This window comes from Styela clava, chromosome 11 (genome assembly GCF_964204865.1).
Source record: "Styela clava chromosome 11, kaStyClav1.hap1.2, whole genome shotgun sequence".
Taxonomy (NCBI): domain Eukaryota; kingdom Metazoa; phylum Chordata; class Ascidiacea; order Stolidobranchia; family Styelidae; genus Styela; species Styela clava.
The window spans coordinates 15,925,634-15,945,129 of NC_135260.1; the positions used below are offsets into that span (position 1 = coordinate 15,925,634).

At 35.2% G+C, this 19,496-nt stretch overlaps 1 protein-coding gene across 1 annotated transcript; it reads right to left on the reverse strand.

Moving 5' to 3' along the window:
* Nucleotides 1–4,263: 4,263 nt before the first annotated feature.
* On the reverse strand, nucleotides 4,264–13,129 carry LOC120347526 (solute carrier family 22 member 4-like). Its single transcript, XM_039417543.2, has 12 exons — nucleotides 12,922–13,129; nucleotides 11,721–11,809; nucleotides 11,216–11,313; nucleotides 10,781–10,884; nucleotides 10,331–10,485; nucleotides 8,437–8,605; nucleotides 8,089–8,227; nucleotides 7,034–7,173; nucleotides 5,991–6,205; nucleotides 5,453–5,635; nucleotides 4,972–5,110; nucleotides 4,264–4,451 (listed from the first exon to the last, which is right to left on the reverse strand). The coding sequence occupies exons 1-12, from the start codon at nucleotides 13,110–13,112 to the stop codon at nucleotides 4,358–4,360; spliced, it is 1,716 nt and encodes a 571-aa protein (XP_039273477.2). The 5' UTR covers nucleotides 13,113–13,129; the 3' UTR covers nucleotides 4,264–4,357.
* Nucleotides 13,130–19,496: the final 6,367 nt, after the last annotated feature.

A 19,496-nucleotide genomic window follows, 5' to 3' on the forward strand; every position in this document is an offset into this window, starting at 1 on the left:
AATTTAATCGCAATCTCAACAAATTATTTGATCAAATTTCCAGCTAAAACACGAAAGTTAATCTTAGTTGGGTTGTGGCAGCATCAGGTGGGCCAGATTGCAATACCCAACGGGCCGGATTTGGCCCGCGGGCCAATTTTAGAGATAGAACCACTACATCGACAAATAGCCGTAACAAAATAATTTTTTTTGTAGGAGCTAACTAGTGCGGTAAGTTCGCGTAAAGGATCGATCGCCTGCTCCAAAAGTCACACATACCGATTGTAAATCTGAAAGCTCAAACCAAAAAGATAATGATAATGTATTTGAAAAGTGGCAAAATGAGATTGGGTAAATGAATAAGAGGATTTTTACTGGTTTTAAAATTTCATGCCACGTTCTACCGAACATGAATAAGAAACGATAACATAATTTTGGTTTGAATTTAGCTATGGCAATACTGTTCTGTTTTTTTAAATTTTGATGCTTAGTTTTGAAGTGTTATCTTGGTAAGTCACTTGAATGATTTCATGCTCGATTGCTTCCTCGACTGCAACGCCTTATTTCCTGCCATATTTGTGTAGATGAACGTATGCATAACCTCGAAATGAATCATACAAAAACTTCGTAGTTTTTCACTTCGGTTTTGCAGTTATTGGTGTCAATGTTTGATCACTGAAAATCAGTCATTAATTGACACATTGAAACTGTGTTCACCTACACTGTTGCTGGGATGTTATTATTATGTTATTGTTGGTATTTTTTCTATTATCGATATGAAAAATCGCCTTTCCCATCAAGTGGTTAGGGATTGTATTTTTACTAGAAGGATATTACTTTTATTTATTTTAAATATATCTGTGGGCTATGTGTGTTTCGTTTTGTATGTGTGCGATGACGTCATCAAACATTGAGCACATTGTGGCGAAGCCGCGATCGCGTTCGTCGGGAACACTGCTGTACCGGTGATCTACCGTGCCAGAGTTCATACATGTAATACATTGTTTTGACTTCCGTGTCCATATATTTTATTTTAGCATGGCTCTCTTATTTTCAAATAGAATCGAACAGATAAGTTCAAAAATCAGTCAATTTTTCAGTGTTTGAAAAAGCATTTATTACGCGAGCCAATTCCTACGATATTTGTAGACTTATACCACGCATGGTTCCTTCAAACGCAGAAATATTTTAGTTACTTTTATACAAGAAAAATTCAACAAGATTCTCGATAGTTTTTCATTGTTATGAATTCATGCGTTTCAATCCATAAATTATTTCGGACAAAAAATGGTATGCCAATGGTCAACCGAATTTGCGTTTAACTGAGAACTTAGGCCAAGTCAAGGAATGTTCTGAACAATAATGGTGGGGCGGGCGACATTTTAACGTTTCTGGGATTCAGTGAAGTCAAATTGCATCAAATTATAGATGACATCTGCGTCTGTATAACATATTCAAGTAACTACCTTAATATCATCATAGAGTGGCTGAATAATTACGTACCCAATACTGAACTTTATCACAGGGTTCATCGTTTACTGTGGCGATAGGCACCGCTTTACTGTCTGTACGTCTTATTTGCACAAATCATGAGTTGTATTTATATATTGTCCAACAGATGTTTAGTCACCCAATCTGTGTCGTAATGTTTAATATAATAATCTATCGGGTTCATCAGCCTGATAGGTAATACTACACACATATATATATATATATAGAAAAAGAGCAGCAAATAAATTTATTCAAAAACCATTAATTTAGGCACCAATTACCACTTACGCATAAGTGTTATCACAATGAAGCACAATTTTTACGATTTTTCTGTGAATTGAAGAACTTTTGTTTTGAGACAATTATTTTGCAGTTCATCCACACACTACGATTCAAATATTTTAAAAAGTTCAACAATATTGGCATTTAGATATTTGCTAATTACTAATCGGTTATTTCAATCGTGGCTGTCTGGCGTGTTATTTTCTTCGCCAAATGGTTTAGCTAATTATTGATCATAACATTTTTGGAAAATAATTCCAAAATCATTTAATTAATATTCTTATTTTATGCATATGTCGAATTCATTGGGAGCCGCCCATGACTAGTCTATTTATTCTTGTCTGTGTTTAGATCGAGTTATCCCTAAACGTCGCAATAATCCTAGAAAGCATACTCTATCAAGATACCCCTAAAAGATATTGCTAATCTTTTGCAATTCTGATCCTTCTTGTGTTTTTCTCAAACCTAGTCTGAGCAATAATAACTGATGTGGTCGAACGTTGGTCGGCACTACTGAACAAATTTTACAATAATAGTTAGAAACTGTTCTTTGCTGTTTTTTCAGTATACTTCTCTCTAAACCCATAATTACTGAAAAGTAACGTATAGTCAAAACACTGATCAAATTGATGTATTCAAATCCAGATATTTCCGCTAAAAACTACTGGCCGACCAATAGTTAACTTCATGCGACATATGGTAATAGTCTTCTCACCACGACAGACGACAAAATTTAATTTGCGTTTTTTGAACCGGCATCGACTGGGTGTTTCCACTACATACTATGAAAATATGTGGTGAAACTACGCGTATTTCACTACAATCAGTATGGAAAGGAATGACGACAGTTCAGAGGGACCATGGATGATCTATATATAAAACGTACCTTCTAAATGACGCGTTTTGTATGAATCATAGGAGATTCAAATAAACGAATTTAACTTTATATACTGCAAAATATTCATCAAATTCACAAACCTTCTAACTGCGATAACGGAAGTATGTAGGACGTATATGGCCTTATGCAATGCACATTACCTCACTCCGTGAAATTTGCCATCTGAATCACCGGAAAGGAGCCCAGTTCAGTTATTATTCATAGATAATCTCTAACAATTATAAAATAATAAACAAAATTAAAACGCATTAAATTAACATATTCCCTACAATACGTTTGAGTCAAAAAAATATAATTATTATTTTCAATATACTAAATATATAAATTTTGTGCTTTCGGATAAAACTTCATATATACATCGCTGATACCTGAAGTTGATACCTGAAATATTTCTGTCTAATAACGTTTGCTGACATTAGAATTGATATAATTCGGCTCTGCCTGCTCAATATCAATATTAGAGCTGGCAATGTTAAATGAAATCAACTGGTGATTGTTAGCTGAATCGTATTTTTAATTCCATATACTTCCTTATAAATAACGATAACGTTATTTATATTATGATACTTACGTATGAAATGAAATATTCTGCCTGATTTTTATTCAATTTTGTTATCATTTCTTCAGTGTTTTTGTTCCCCAAAGTCCACATTTGAATAAACGTTTAATTTGCATCTCCTTTTTATGAAATCATAACACATTTTGTCAATATGTAATTTACTGAAATTGTCCATTGACAAAGATGTGATGGAAAGGGCATATATATATATATATATACAATAACACGAAGTTGTTTAAGATACAAGATATTCAAATATTTAAGACGGCGACCGTTAAATAACGTATGATACATACACAAGGAAGCGGAGGCGGATTAGCGGTTAGTTGCAGCGCAGGAATAAGGACTAAAAATGACTGCGGCGTGGTCGAGGAGCGAAATTCGATGCATGTGGTGTCCTCGTGCCGTGACTAATCCACCGACCGAAACGCGCTGCCCGTCATATCGCGCGTTATGATATCGCAGAAGGACGTTCACTATTGTCTAATCTGAAGCTGTGTAAGGTTGGCAATACACGCGCAACCAAGACTTCATTGGAAGGAACAGGTTTCTGTTCGAATGAGTTGTGATAATATTTATCAACATTAATGTTAAAATTTGTATAACTGGTCCTTTTGTTATTTTTTCTTTAATGGCTGTGATTAGGCTGTTTCACTAGTTCACTGAGTCTTATCTGTTTACGCCTGTCATTTGGTTGTTCGGATCTTATTCGATGCTCAGTTGAGACTCTGTGTTTAGCTTGAAATGAGTCGATTAAAGCCTATAGTTAAATAAGAATGGTTTGCTGATGTATTAGGTTAGCCTAATAGTTCTTGAAAAAAAAAACGATCGGCGTCTACATTTTGAAATGCGACTCGGTTGCTGTCATTTCATTCGATGATGTAATGTTTTTAGAACGTTTTTGATTGTTGAAAAAATTGACACAGAGTTTCAAAATAAATTTCAAATTGTCGGAAATAATGATTGTTTCTAAAATATATTCTAGTGGTCATTTGAAAAAAAAGATGCATCCGGCCCTGGTCCAGTGTTGTATGTATAAGCAAGTGTAAATTTCTAGTGTCTATATTTTGATTCAAATGATACAGTCAAATTATTATGCAATAGCTTAGCAATAGCTTTAAACAAGAATGACATTCACTGGAAGAACATCAAGCTGCAAATACGGATGAAGTATCATCATCTTCTTTTAGTTCTTTATCCGAATGTTTTCGGACGCGTTTTCTCAAGTTCATGCAACGCCCACTAAAGTATAAAATTAAAAAATATTATCTACAATGGATTTCAAAGTCTTTTTTTATATAATTTTTAAAACGATACCTATTTTTATTTACCAATGCAGGGTAGACTAGAATCATTGAATCGAGTCATCCTCACTACAATCATCTAATCTAAATAACTTGAACTCAGACTCGACTAGGTGTCAGAAAGTGTTGATTTGAGATTTGAATAAGTGAGAGCGGTTCATTGAGATAAGAAAGAATACAGATAAATACATCGATTATTGACGTATTGAAAAATTCAAAATTCCACTAGTCCATTGCAACAATTTCAGAAAATATGCCGTGTGGATGCCGAAATGGATGTTTTTTTTACGTGTTTTACTTTCAAAAGAACGTTAGGTTAGCGCAAAAAAAAGTTCCGGGTCCATAAAAGTGATTATTTGGAGACTAATATTTATTACTGCTAATTGCATTGATAATCTTTGCTAATATGTTCTCTGAAGATTTGTCATCACTTCTTCACAAATAATTTCAGATTTTACCTCTTCATTTCCAGTGCTTCTTCGTAAGTATCGGGTAAATGCGTTCCCGCAGTCTCCGGAAGAAGGCAGTTCAACAGGGCAGAAGCGAGGGAAAACGACCCAATAATAGTATAGGGTAGTTCTCGCCCGTTTGTGTCACCTACACAACAAAACATTTGTGTAACAGAAATAAAATTTGTTTCATAATACTATTTTAAAATAGAATTTATAGGGAGAATAATAGCGTACGGAAAATCAGTAATATTTACATTTCACATATCATGAACTCTGATATGCAGTGTTATAGTGGATGGAACGTGATTAGTTTTATTGATTAGGAATTGATTTGAGGATCTGTTAACTATCATTTAAATACCACCTTACAAAATGTTTAAAATAAGACAATAAAACTTAAGCCGACTTCAAAGATACAATTATCAATCAGTTTGCTGCAGTGCAGTGAGCTACAGTGATGTAATCTACTACTATCAAGATTCCTTACCAAGGTAAATAATATAGGGGGCAATCACACTTCCGAATCTTGCGAACATCGAGGTTATACCCAGCGCTTGATTTCTGGAAACTGTAGGAAACATTTCAGCAGTGTACAGATATACCAAACCGAAAGCAGAAGTCACAAAAAACTTTCCAATCATGGCTGTAACGATTCCACCAATATCACTGACTGAACAAAAAAAAAATGAGGTGTAATAATGTAGGTTCAACTCCCGACTTCAAGGTAAGTTTTACAAAATATTATTTCGTGTATATCAAGGTCACCGTGGAATTCATTACTTTTCTACCCAATATAGCATAAAATAATATAAAGGGTGGATGCTGTAGCAGGAATAAATAAGAACACAAATGTATTTCTGTAACGTTTCGTCTGTCATGATTGTTGTAAACTGCTTGTCTGAGGAAGTCTGACTTTGGTCAGACGAAACATTACAGAAATACATTTGTGCTAATATGCAGCAAGACTCTTGAATTGCATAGGATAATAATAACGATAAAGAATATGACTAATATGAAACTGTCACCTCTCATGATCAGTGGTGTAATAATACACCCAGCTGATCCAGCTAGCAAGTATGAAATCATCAGTGTTCGTCGTCCCTTGCGCCGAAGAAGGAAATAAACTGACAAATACGCAGGGATTTCGACGCAAGCTGATACAAAACAGTTTATGTAATCGTTGCCTCCCATGTTTCCAGTGTTGAGACTCAATGTGTAGTAAGTTAGCGCAATGACAAACCTTTAATAAAGACAAGTCTTGGATACAAATGATCAATATAGTAGTGTAATAACTGTAGTTTAATATATCAAAGTAATTGCTTATACCAGGCTTGCAGTAAACCATGTCCAGCATGGTAAAAACCAAATAGTTTAGTTTAGGTATAATTCTAATCATACAAACAAACTTCCTTTCATGAGGTGTATTTGTTTGTTCTTGTGTTAGGTAGCAATTATACTTTTTTTATATCGTTTATTTGGGGTAATTGGAGTTTAGTTGAATGTGGTTATCGTTACATCTTTGTCTGGTCTGGTTTATATCTAGGGACCTTTCTATACTAATTAATTTCAACATATGAAGCATTGTTTCTAATCGTTTCGGCAACCAACAGTTATCATCCTAGTAACTGGAGATTTGGCGCGGATGTGAAGCGATGACTAGGGGAATCTGGTTTAGCTATCCAAATATTGACGTAATGTAAAAATACAATATTTTTCATATGGCTTATTTCTTGCGATAAAATTTGCTGCCATTTGGATCATGGCATTTGATATAAAAGGTTTATCTGCACACCCAACGGCCACGTGCTGAAAAAAAGGCTAATCATTGTGTTTGAATATATATAACACGCCAGGTAATTTACAAATAAATCTGTTATTATTTAATTCTCTCAGCAATGATATTGAGACCGTAAAAGAAGACTTCGGATTGTATACAAAAAAGAGAAAGGCAAACATTCCTGAACGTTTTCGCAGCAGCCACAATTATCATCGTGGTTGTTGTTGTTTTCTATACTTCGTTTACTCGGAACTGACACCAGATATGAGAATAAATATACAAAACGATTACCAGGAACAGCAGCTGTATAAAGTCCTACTTATCATCCCAGGATGTGTGAATAACTGGATATAAGGAATTTTAGTCCAACATTTCTCGTTGCCTTGTGAATCAGAAATGGATTTCTCTTCTTTTTCAGAATCATTCGACATCTTTATATTCATAAAATGAGGAATTGGTTTCATTGAAATTGCTTTTTTTCCAAAAGTTTATGGGCATATATAATATGATTCATACAATGATCCCTATAAATTATACTTTTCTTGTTTTAGCGAAGAGAAGTAACAAAATGCGGTCATTTATGGCGAATCATCCGAATATTTTTCAGATAACAAATTGACTAGATATATTACACCAAGCATATAATTTTCAGAAAGACTTTGGCGGACCAAATTTAAATGGAAACATAAACTCAAAAAGGTAATGTACAGACAGACTACCATATATATATGAAAATGTTGATATACACTACAGTAACACCAATTCAATTTAACTAAATATATGTGATCAAGTTGTGAGAATATGCCGGACCAACCCCCCTTTTCGTAGTCTATGCAACAATATTAAATTGAACGAGTAACATTTTCTTTTCGTATGCGAAGTTCAACCTGTGTGTATCAACTTTCAATCTAAAAACTTATACACGTGAAAAATCGAACGTGACTGGACCAATTGACTGCGTCCTTATATGACCATACTCAAAACCTGCCAACGATGATCCCGTGATTCCCTTCTGAAAACTTGACGAAAAATAGCAAAAGCTATATATAACATAATATGCCATTCAAAAGTATTGCTTTTTGTAAAAAACAATTGTTGTAAATTTGTCTGAGAAAGACTGGCCAGGCGAAACGTTCCAGAAATACATTTGTGTTAGTGTGCAGCAGGGTTTTTGAATTGCATAGTATAGTCATGTTTATTCCTGCTACAACATTCTTGCATTATACGCATACGGATCCACTAGCATAAGAGCATAGAGGAGGAATAGGGAGTTAGTCTCGAGCAACCCAATTAATAATCATGGAGGTATAACATATATATAGGTTTTTTTTCAACTGGATTTTTACCAAGAAAAGATTCTCATCTGTAAAGAAGGTGTCAATATCTTCATTCACTCCATTGAATTTAGCAATTTTCTTCAACAGCAATTTAGCTTTTATAAACTTATTTTTTGTTATTAACCAGCGTGGAGATTCTGGTATCAACCTGAAAACAAGAAAGTAATAAATTAACTTTTATGAAAAAAATAGAAAAAATACTGATTGCTGAATCAGATTAAACACTCTCAAAATGTATTTAATTTATGATAATGATATATTTTTCAACTGGCGAAGAAACACCCGTTATTAGCGACCTGCCTTCATTAAAAAGGTCGAAAGCAGACAGCAGTATTTTGGAATTTTTATACAACTTACCACCAATAGGGAATGTAAACAACCCCAATCGCAGCTGTCACCAGAAATAAAGTTTTCCATTCCAAGATAAAATATGCGAACAGTGGAATTACCATATACCCAACACAAAATCCGATCATTGCCGATGTTTCCATGAAGGCTCTATGTTTCTTATCACATATTTCTGCGCCTAAATAAAAATTTTATATGAATGTGAGTTGTAGAGAATCACGTCCATACCAAAAACAATATCCGTTTAATAATTTTCTATGGTAAAAACGCAACGAAAATGGACGCTAAATCGTCATTATACGCGAAATGTAGGCTACATTGGATTGTTTTGATAAATTTTCCAGTTTCCCAATTCATAATACACTTAATTGTCTCTGGAGACAATTCTTGTTTACCAAATAAAGAAGGATAAATAAAATAGAATGAACTTGAGTTCCAATATCCATAACGTAACTCGCCAACGACTCTGGACCACACTTGGCTTACTTTTGAAATTTTACAATGGTTCTTATTGTCTGTGTTTAATCTGTTGTGTATACATATCATCGTTCATAAATAAATAGGATGATATTTCAACGCGATTTACGGTTTCGAATAGCCCATTAACTCAAACAGTGTTTATCATATTTCTGAATAACTTTGTTTCCAGTCAATGCCGATTTTAATCGATTCATGACATTGAATGGTATGACATGTGCAACAAACCATTATTAAATAAGAATAACATAACACATACGGATCCGAAGTAGGAAGTAAACAAGGACTTGCATGCAAATGCAGTTCAGTACACAATATCCTACTAGTACAGTGGTTCCCAAACTGTCGGCCGCGACCGCCGATGGGGTCGCGTGAAGATTTTCCGAGGTCGCCTAATTTCTTCCAAACATGCGCACACAAGTGACTAAAGTGACTAGGTTTTAAAAGTTGGAAAATCAAAATTGTACTGGTCGGCAGTTACCGTAAAAGTACTTAACTCAGGATTTTTCAGCAATAACTCATTTATTGTCAAACGGCGCCAAAATTGGCCGGTAAAACTTTCATGCGGTACCTTTCCAGCTGGTCGGCAGGTACCGGTATTATAAAATTTAATTGAGTGACAATGGTATGAGGTCCAATAATATTTTCCTCTTTATAGCTTCTTCGATCATGTTACATCCCAATGAGTAGTTGACCCGATGATACGCGAACGGATTTTTGCCAGGGTGCAAGAAATTATGTTGGTTTGTGATTTTGTACCAGTGTAGCCGCTTTGTTACCGAAAATACAAAGCAAATTGATTTATCCGGCGATTGGACCTTGATCAGGTGTTTGAAAAGTATGGTATTGATTGACAGGCGGGGTCTTGACCGAGTAATTATTAACCTCTAGGTTTCGATCCGTTGCGAAAGCGCTTTGCTAATTCGCGCACGTGTCTAAAATCTACGAGTAGGCTGCGTGTTTTGTCCTCACCGCCTCCACATGAAGATGAACATTTTCCTATTGCAATATTACGTATTTAGACGTTTCATACAAAATTACGAAGCGTTCCGAGCAGTCAAACATAAAACCACAAGTCCTAGCATAATAAAGGCACTTAAAGATGTGATTTCATACAAGCTTTTTCTTATTTTACATTCATGCTCTGTTTTACTTTCGAAATAATAATTGAGCAATAATAATTAGAAACAATCTTGTTATTTCCGACATAAGCAGTCGACATGAAGGTACATTGTGATTAACCTTTTATATTAATTTTTGAAGTTGCTGAACGTTTCTAGTTGTGGGGTCGCGAGTATCTGTAGGCTTTGATTTTATGAAAATTGAGGTCGCGAAAAAAAGTTTGGGAACCACGGCTCTAGTACACCCCATATTAACAATTAGTGAGTATGATTTGCCGCTTCAATTATCGTTTGGTCTTTATTACCTATAACAATCGCAGCCACAAAGTTGTTGAGAGAACACCCTCCAGCAAAAAACATGAATGCAGCGTACATTGCTGGTGACGTATTGAATATATTGAGACCCATGAATATAAACTGCAAATAGGTTGATGCAATCATTAAAGGCCATCGTCCAAATCTGTAAATTAGAATATGAGCCTAGAGCACATTAATTTCATCAAAGACGACAATGGTAAAATTGATGTACACAAAAAGCTATTTTAAAGCATAATTCAAAAAATCCCTTTTCAGCTTTCTGTCTTCTACTTGCTTTAGGTTGCCGCTTTGTAACTATACAAAAGCTGGAATTTCCTGAGAAAACGATGTCTATTCTAAGTTTCCATGCTCATATGAAAGAACTCTTTTAGTAAATATGCATTTAAATTAAACACAGTCATGTTAAAAACGAACTTGGTTAAATTTCATTCACTTACCCATCTGCAACAACTCCACATATCAAGGAACCGAACAAAACTCCTGCCATGAATACAGATGAAATTCTTGGTTTCACGTATGAATAGTTGCAAACTAGGTCCCACTGATATATGAAAAAAATTTAAACTTGATTCTCAATGTGACTTCTTACAAATTACAAACAGGCAAGATATCTGAGTTTATTGTATTAATGAAATTGAAAAAAAGGTATCTCGAAATGTGCAGATAAAACTTGGGAATTGATACAACCACCGAACGAACCAACATGGATTGAATGTGATTAAAACTGAAGCATTGTAAGAAAAAATATATCATTTCATGCTGAGATACTGACTAAGTATATATGTTAGATAAATGTTTGATTCTGATTCATTCTATAGCCTTCGTTTGAGCCAAATCTACTTATATATATAACTTCTCACACACAAACATACCTCCGTAACTGCAGTTAGTTGTCCTTCCACGATATCATAAACATATCCGAAGTCACAACCAGTAGTGTTTTGAGTTTCGTTGAAACCGTATTTCGCGGCTAAAATGGCATAAAATTCCAATTATTGACATAAAAAAATTTGTGTGCGAGACATATTTCTTGCGTGTGAAACAAGATATTTCAACAGCCTATGAGTAGATCTGGCTGTTATGTTTGATTAGATCTTTTTTAATTACAAAATTTAAACTCAATTCCGTATAACATTCCATTATATACTATAAACATGAGTACAAAATAACTCTATATACTTTAGTTTAGAATATGAGTTGGCTATATGGACCTTATTTAATTTCAGTCCTTCGCAAAGATGTGATATCAAAACAAGAAGAAATGCAATTGTACTAAATCAAAAATCGGTAATTTGAAGAACTATCTGCAGATAAATATTTGTAGCTGCCTTTCGTGGTTGACATTCACTTTGTTTTATATGATTGTTTTCAACTTACTGAGATTGTATCTTAAACATCGGTCAAATCTATTGTTTTTGGAATCCCATGGTATATATTCTGATAATCCAGAGACATTAAACGGAGTTCTGTTAACAAAAAAAAAAATTAAATTTTAATATGAAGACTTCCTGAAGTATTAGACAGTGTCAACTGAATAATATATATGAAACAGCTAGTGGTTCTTCAAACGAGTAGTAGACTAATGATAGTAAATGATGCTTTTTAATGAGATGATTGATCTTGGCGATTTTCAACTAATTTTAAGTGTTTTGATGCAATTTGGTTAGATACAATGATAAACCACCTCGTTTGCGATGCAAAAGCGATTTCTGTGTCGCGCCTGAAAGCCATTTTTCGACAAAATAGTTGGACTAAGAGAGAATCCAGCAGGTTTCAATTTACAAAATAATGTCTTTGTTTGGACTAACTGACTTTTCACTAACGAGTCTAACTGATGGCTAAAGAACTTTGTGCTTCTGACAAAATGGATTCCAGCGGTGTTGGGAAGGAGTCCCTAAACTCTCAGTGCTGAGTCGGGTCTAGTCAATCACTGAGATAGGTCTCACTGGCTGTTGGTTGATGATGATTCCGATCTTTTCCATTTAGATCGGTCGTGTCTTTAATAAATGGTGATTCAAGTCGAATCAATGAATTGAAATTACATATTTGTGCATAGCTACTTCCTAATGTTGTGAAAATGCTTATAACATGAATTTCACTGCCACGTGGCTTTAACTGCTCACTCTTGCGTGCAACTTTTGGTAAATATTTCTCTTAGCTCGTCTGGTGGTATTGTTACAGTCAGAGATGGATGAATCCTTGACTAATCTACAGGCTAAATGATAATTACAACTGATGGTAGGCACGTTCGACAAGTAAAATACATGACGCTACTTTCTACAAAAGACGTGCCATACAGCAGCATTTGTTACGGCATACAATTTAGATCATTTTTTATGCATTAAAAGTAAGGACGTTCGGGGGCGCAAAAAGAAGATTGCAGGTCGCATTCGCAGACGTCGACTGTCCTGAAGGATTGAGGTTAAAAATCTGCCGGTTTGAATTAGGCGTCATAGTGATAAGTGTCACCTCTCCGTATCACACTTAATTACTCTCTCAAAAAAACCTCTAGCAATTCTCATGTAATTGACCTACTACTTGGATAAATAACCAGCTTAAAACGAAATAAATAACTTACAAAGTCGCGTTTTCGCCATGCAAACCATCTATTTCCGGTATTCGACATCGATGTTCCGGTGTTTTGCTCGTGAAAACTAAAATCATTGTAAAATATCCATTTGGAATCGTACTCAAAGTTAGGAGTAAGCATATCCATTTTTGATATTTACCCCAACCCCCAATACTATTTAAAATGTCATCGTATGACATTGCCTATTATTGTGTTAAACTTAGAAATAGATAATAGAAAATAACATGAGCTTTTTTAAACAGAATTATAGCTGCAAGAATCTTGGTATTTTGATAGTATGCACTAACTCTATTTATATCGGAATGAACAACTTTGCATAAGGTTAATCTAAGAATGAATTATCGATATTTAAAAAAAAATTAATCGCGATGCGACCGATTCAATATATATATCTCAGTTAGTAAGTTCAAAGTCTATATAATTTCCTTGATGGGTTTCCGTCCTGTTTGTAATCTCAGGTAATGTACAATATGATCAGAGCAATATTTCAGCAATTTATTAAATCTGTTTACGAAACAAATAAATAATGGCTCAAGGCATTAGGCTAGCAAAGGCGTTGGAAACCTAATTCCTGAACTGTTTCGAGGTAATTTAAGCAGAAATCTGCGGTTATGTTTCCAAGAAGTTTGTTTGAATAAATCATTTCATACTTCGGCTAAATGAACCTGATTTCGTTTCCCCAATTGAATACAACTGCACTTTGAATCTTTATCCAGTGCTGCTGGCACTGCTACTTGTCATAATAGTAAAGTAAGTAATACCGGAATACCAGAATAAAGCGGCGCCTCTAATTTGCATATGTCCATTATGTCAAGTCCATTATGTCCATTAGCAAGGTCGACAATCTCATCAATGTCGTCATCACAGATACAAAGGCACAGCGGCTACAATGAGGCGGGTTCAATATGAAAGATTTAGTATTAAAATAATCGAAACTTATTAGGTTGAATGAAGATTCTGTATCTTGAAATCCTCTAATGTTTTAACCACGCATTTGTTTGAACCATAAAAAGGTGGAATTCGATGTCAATGCGTTGACGAAAAAAAAACTGTCACTGTGAAACGTGTCATTGTGTTGTAATATCGCAGCACCCAGTTGGGGCGTTTTGGTGGCTCGAAGCCGCAGGTAGTAATAAATAAATAAATAGACGATGCTGGGTGGAGGAGACTCTGGAATATATCAAGCTTGATTTGATTTATGTTAAAGGCAAGAACGGCTTTTAAGAACTTGTTCTTGAGAGATAGAAAATTTGACATTTACCAAATTTTTATCGTTGATAAGTTTTTCACCCTAAGGCAATAGCAATCTATGTTGTGGCAGCAACACGGGCAACCTAATTCTGAGGTTATTCAATTTTCGAATCCGCAACGAAGCCGTTTAACGTCGGATAAGCAGCTACCGCTTTCATTTTTTTATTACCGCAGCAATTTTTTAATCCGCTCACTGCCATTGAATCGATGAGTGAGTTTGGGATATATATGTCCTCTCAGAAAAAACAGTGCGCCGTGACGGCGCTTCTGGTCGAGCGACACATTATTTCACATTCATTTATTATTTTTGTAAACTATGGCTGACAAAGTTATAGTATTATTGGTTAAATTCCACAACCAAGAATATTATTTTGTTTTTGATGCATATTTATACTTGAAGTCTCCCCTGACTGTTTAATGTTGTTATACTCTATGACTAGTTGCCTAGTTTGCTTTACTGTGGGGGTTTGAATCTGGAGTGGATTTTGTCATATTGAACAAAATTGCAATGGATTCAGTTAGCAATATACTCTACAGTCTACATTGAATGGAATTTTTATCTGGCATACTTAGGCTGATAAATTGTAATGAATTATCCACAATTTCCAAAATTGGACAACTGCTTATGTCCAAGTACAAATGTATTGAATAATAAAGCATAGTTGAAATTAGTTCAGCGCGATGTAGTAAATACTTGGCTAATTTTATTTAATAATCAGAATATGGCAATTGGGTTACTCCTGATGGTCAGACATTGCAGAATGAAAATTGATCAAACTATTTTTTCTATATTCAACACAACGAAAATGTAATATTGATGATGATTTATAATTATTATCTTTCTGCGCATGTCCTTGCATAGTCTGACATAATCTTTTTATTCAATTTCGTCCTTTTTGTAAATAAGTTCGATTTTCAAACTAGTTTTCTATTTTAAAATTGGTAAGTTTGAACTTCAATGTCCTTCAAAAATTGAATGTATATATGACTTTAATTTCCCCGGCTCTCTTATTGTATGACTGTGTGACTACAGTATCTTGTTTAACGTTACCTCCATATTTAATAACTTCAATTGCTCTGGAAACAATATGATATTTTTAATTGTGTTCGCCTTTCTGTTCTATTTCTAATTAACGAAATTCCGAACTGAATTTGTTACGTCTATGTTTCTAAGCAACCGCCCCTGGCGCCATCAAGCGATACAAAAATGACGTGCGCAGCCGCAGTGTAAACATCTCTGACGCGCGACTACAGGCGCTGCCGCGGCGCGTCGAATCCAGTGTAAACGCATCTTTCTCTTGTTGTACTGAGCGCCCTTGCTCAATCAATTTTCTGAGAAATGGAAGAAAGCGCGTACTGCTTCATCACACCCTAAGTTACCACTATTTAAAAAGCCTGAACATCGATTTCGATTTAGTTTATTTCTTTTCTCAAAAAAGCGTTTGCTTTCGACTGCTTATTTCCCACGCTTTGTCTCGAGATACCGCAGAAGCTTAGATTCCTCCAGAGAACTGTAAACTAACCCCTCTAGGCACAATACACACTACGGCATGGTTCCGACATTTACCTCAACCAGTCTAAAACCAAGTTAGAGATGCTTGTCTCAGTGTGTGGCTAAAAAGAAACGGGACTATTGAATTTAGAAGTTTATTTAGATGCATATCGTACAATGTCCACATTGTCTAACTCACTCTAACACATACACATACAAGTGTTAAGTCATCTCTACTTGTCCCCCTCTACTTGTCCCGTTGGCTTTGATGCACTTTTTGACCACGTTTTGAGCACTATGAAAATTCTTCTTTTGTGATGGTTTTAATGGTTTTCGTGTCCCCTTGAGAATCTCTTTCAGCCTTGGAAAAAGAAAGAAATAGCAAGGGGCCAAGTCCGGCGAATAAGGAGGATGATGCAACGTGGTGATTTCTTTCGAGACCAAGAACTGTTTCACGCTGAGGGCTGTGTGGGCAGGAGCATTGCTGTGATGCAAGATCCAAGTTTTTCTTGCCCAGAAGCTCTTCGTTTTAACGAATTTTGTTGACAAGACGAGTTAGAACTTCGTTGTGAAAGTGTTGGTTAACTGTTCGTCCTTGGGGAACAAACTCATGATGCACCATTACCTGATGGTCAAAAAAGCGATCAGCATCACTTTCACTTGTGAACGTTGCATGCGGGCTTTTTTTTGGTCTGGGCGAGGACACACTTTTCCACTGACGACTCTGTCGTTTTGTTTATGGATCATAATGAAAGACCCATTACTCGTCTCCTGTGATGATGTTTTCCAAAATTTTTTCGTCTGCTTCCATCTGCTGAATGATGTCTCGGCATGCATTCAATCGTTGAGTTTTCTGCTCCTCAGTCAAGACTGCGGTGGTTCTCAAACTTCTTGAGCCGCGCCCCCCCTATAAAAAATTTCACAAACTTCGCGCCCCTCCTTTTTTGCTTTGAAAAAATGCTTTTGTGATGGGCAGGTTTCTTTATATCAAAATGGCGCTGTATGAGTGTTGGTCTCATAACATCATTGCTCAGATTGTTCTGGCCCAAAATGCATCGGAATACAACTTGGCCATTCACTGTCGTATGTATAAAGCCATACTCAAATAGTGGTCATCATACATTCTCCGTTTTCCGCTCAGTTTGCAATACCTGGTAAGGTCAAACTAAGTTTTAGGTAAAACTAAATAAACGTATATTTTTTGCGCTTCAATGTTTTTGGGTGGCGCACAACCTGAACATGGTATGTGTACCAGGCACTTGGATGCGCAACAGATTAGAACAATGGTTCTCATACTTAAAAAAAAATTGCATAACGGTCCCCTTACAAATTTTCTCATGGTCACCAAAGAATTCAGATGAGCAACACGTTATATCAAGCATATACATATATTGCATATATGGTTGTTAGATGAATGTGATGTTACCGTATATTGCTATTTCGTAGATTGTCTCAGAACTTGCAAGTCACCCGTTCACCCTTCAGCTTCAACGCCCACGTGAATGAGGATACGTTAAAAATCTCTATATGTTTTTATTCGTAAATTTCCACAACACACAGAATATAAATCTTATAACATTTATCCAGACTAGCTTAGAATGGTTTACATCGTCTTCTCTCTCGAAAGATATCGGAGTCGTATTTATACGTCCATCATAAATCTTATTAAATACTGTAAACGTGAGCTCGTGATTCACGTTATAAACAGAAACTCCTATTATCTCAATAAAGGTAATTATGTACATCGTACGGATGGGAACTTAGATATAATTATTTCAATCAGTGCCAAAGGTCTTGAGAATATAGATTTTAATTTGATAATGACTGGATGGAACCTGTTATGTTCTTAAACCTGGTGTAATTTGATTCCTACGAAAGTCTTTGTTCGGATTTTGGGAATAATTAACTTTGTTTTGATGATTTCAACATGAGATGGGGTACATTTGGGGGTTAGTTGCTATATTATCTCCCCATCTTACTAACTGGAAGTTTAAAGATTTGGCAACTCTAATAAATTGAAAATATATAGAAAAATACAATACACAATGCTAAAATTAATGATATAGGTCAAAAAAAATATTTACATGTATATGATCTACAATGAGACACGACATTGAAATAAAGAAGAGTTTATAGAAAGAGTAAAGGCTGTAAAGTAGAATTACAGAAGGATGGCGTATTTTTATTTTAAAAATTTTGGTTTGAACGGTTAAAACATATTTTCAATTCAATGTATTTCGCTAAGTTAAAATGCTTATACTCGCTTTATCGCATTGTTACGATTTAGTAGACCTAGTTGGTCAATATATGCTTGTCCCATGTCGGGAAGGAAAAACGCGTTGCGACCTAGTTGGTCTATATATGCTTGTCCCATGTCGGGAAGAATAAGCGCGTTGCGACCTAGTTGGTCTATATATTTGTCCCGTGTCGGGATGAAAAAACGCATTTTTAAGTTTATGCCATCTCAGGGCTTTTTTGAAAAAATAACGCTTTTGATACAATTTTTGTTTAACGAGCTTATTATTTCACCGTTCTATATGACGGCTTTGTAAATAATTAAAAGTATGACTCGCTAGAATCTACTTTTAGAAAGCATTTTAATTCTAACGAAATCTATTTAATCGAAAAGGAATGCTAACCACAAATATTCAATAATATAAATCTCTTGAAAGGTATTTGAAATTAGAATATTCAAAGTTGTTACCATTAATTAATTTATAAAAATTGAAAGTCGAATGAAACGCCATGTATATACAAGAAGAAAAAGAAGTATTTGGGGGTTAGTTGCTATACATATACCGGTAGGCTAATACTTATTTCAGCACTTTTACTTTAGAAACCCAACTTGCGTGTGAGTTCAAGAAGATTGTTTCGAATTCGGAATCGTAGTCTTTGCATAGTTCAGCGAATTGATTTATGATTTTGAAATTTAAAAGTAGATTTTTTACAATTTGAGATTAGGAGGTGCACATTCTTTCCCTAAATAATAATTTATTTATGGTACCTGTACTTGATTCTGTTAGCCAACGTTTCTTGCCTAACAAAATTTCAAATTGGTCTCGTATTTTCGAAAAACACTGTACTAGCATGACATCAACAGCTTTTTCATTAGTGCTCCTGTGTCACAGTCAAACTTGCTTTGCAGTCGCTCTAAAATTGCTTCGCGGATCCCTGAGCAACAGCTGGCCCAACAATGCCAGCGCTATTTGAAAGTTTAGTAAGAACGTTCACTAGCCTTCTTGTCGCGTGTCCAACACTTTTATTACGTTTCCAACTTGTCCCCCGCTTGTATCACATGTCGCCCTTGTTCAACGTCGCCCACTTGCCCTACGTCTTCCACTTGTATTTAGTGAGACAAGCGTAGAAAACGTGGGACAAGTGTGGTGTACGCGGGAAAAGTGGCGGAAAGAGGAAACTCGAGGTAGAACGTAACTTTGGGGATCTCAATTTTGTATATTTTTCAAATTGAACTTTATGGCTTTCTTCCCCACCAATATTTGGGTTCCCCCTCAAGAGTCACCACGAACTCGATTTTTAAGCGCTTTACAGATTTCGGCCCATGGCCTATAAGATAAGGATAAAAAAGAATCATTTGTTCATATTTTGCCCTCAGTTGAAAGAGCTAAAAATTCATTTTGAAATTAAATATTTTATATACTTTATGAACTCTTATGAGTTTTTCGAAAATTGTTTCAATTTTCCTACCGACACCTCATAAACTGGTTAAAAAAACTTTTCAAACATTTCAAGGACTGATCGAGCACGGGTGGCATAATGATGTAAATCTGCTGAAGCGAAGTTACCAACAACATATAAATGC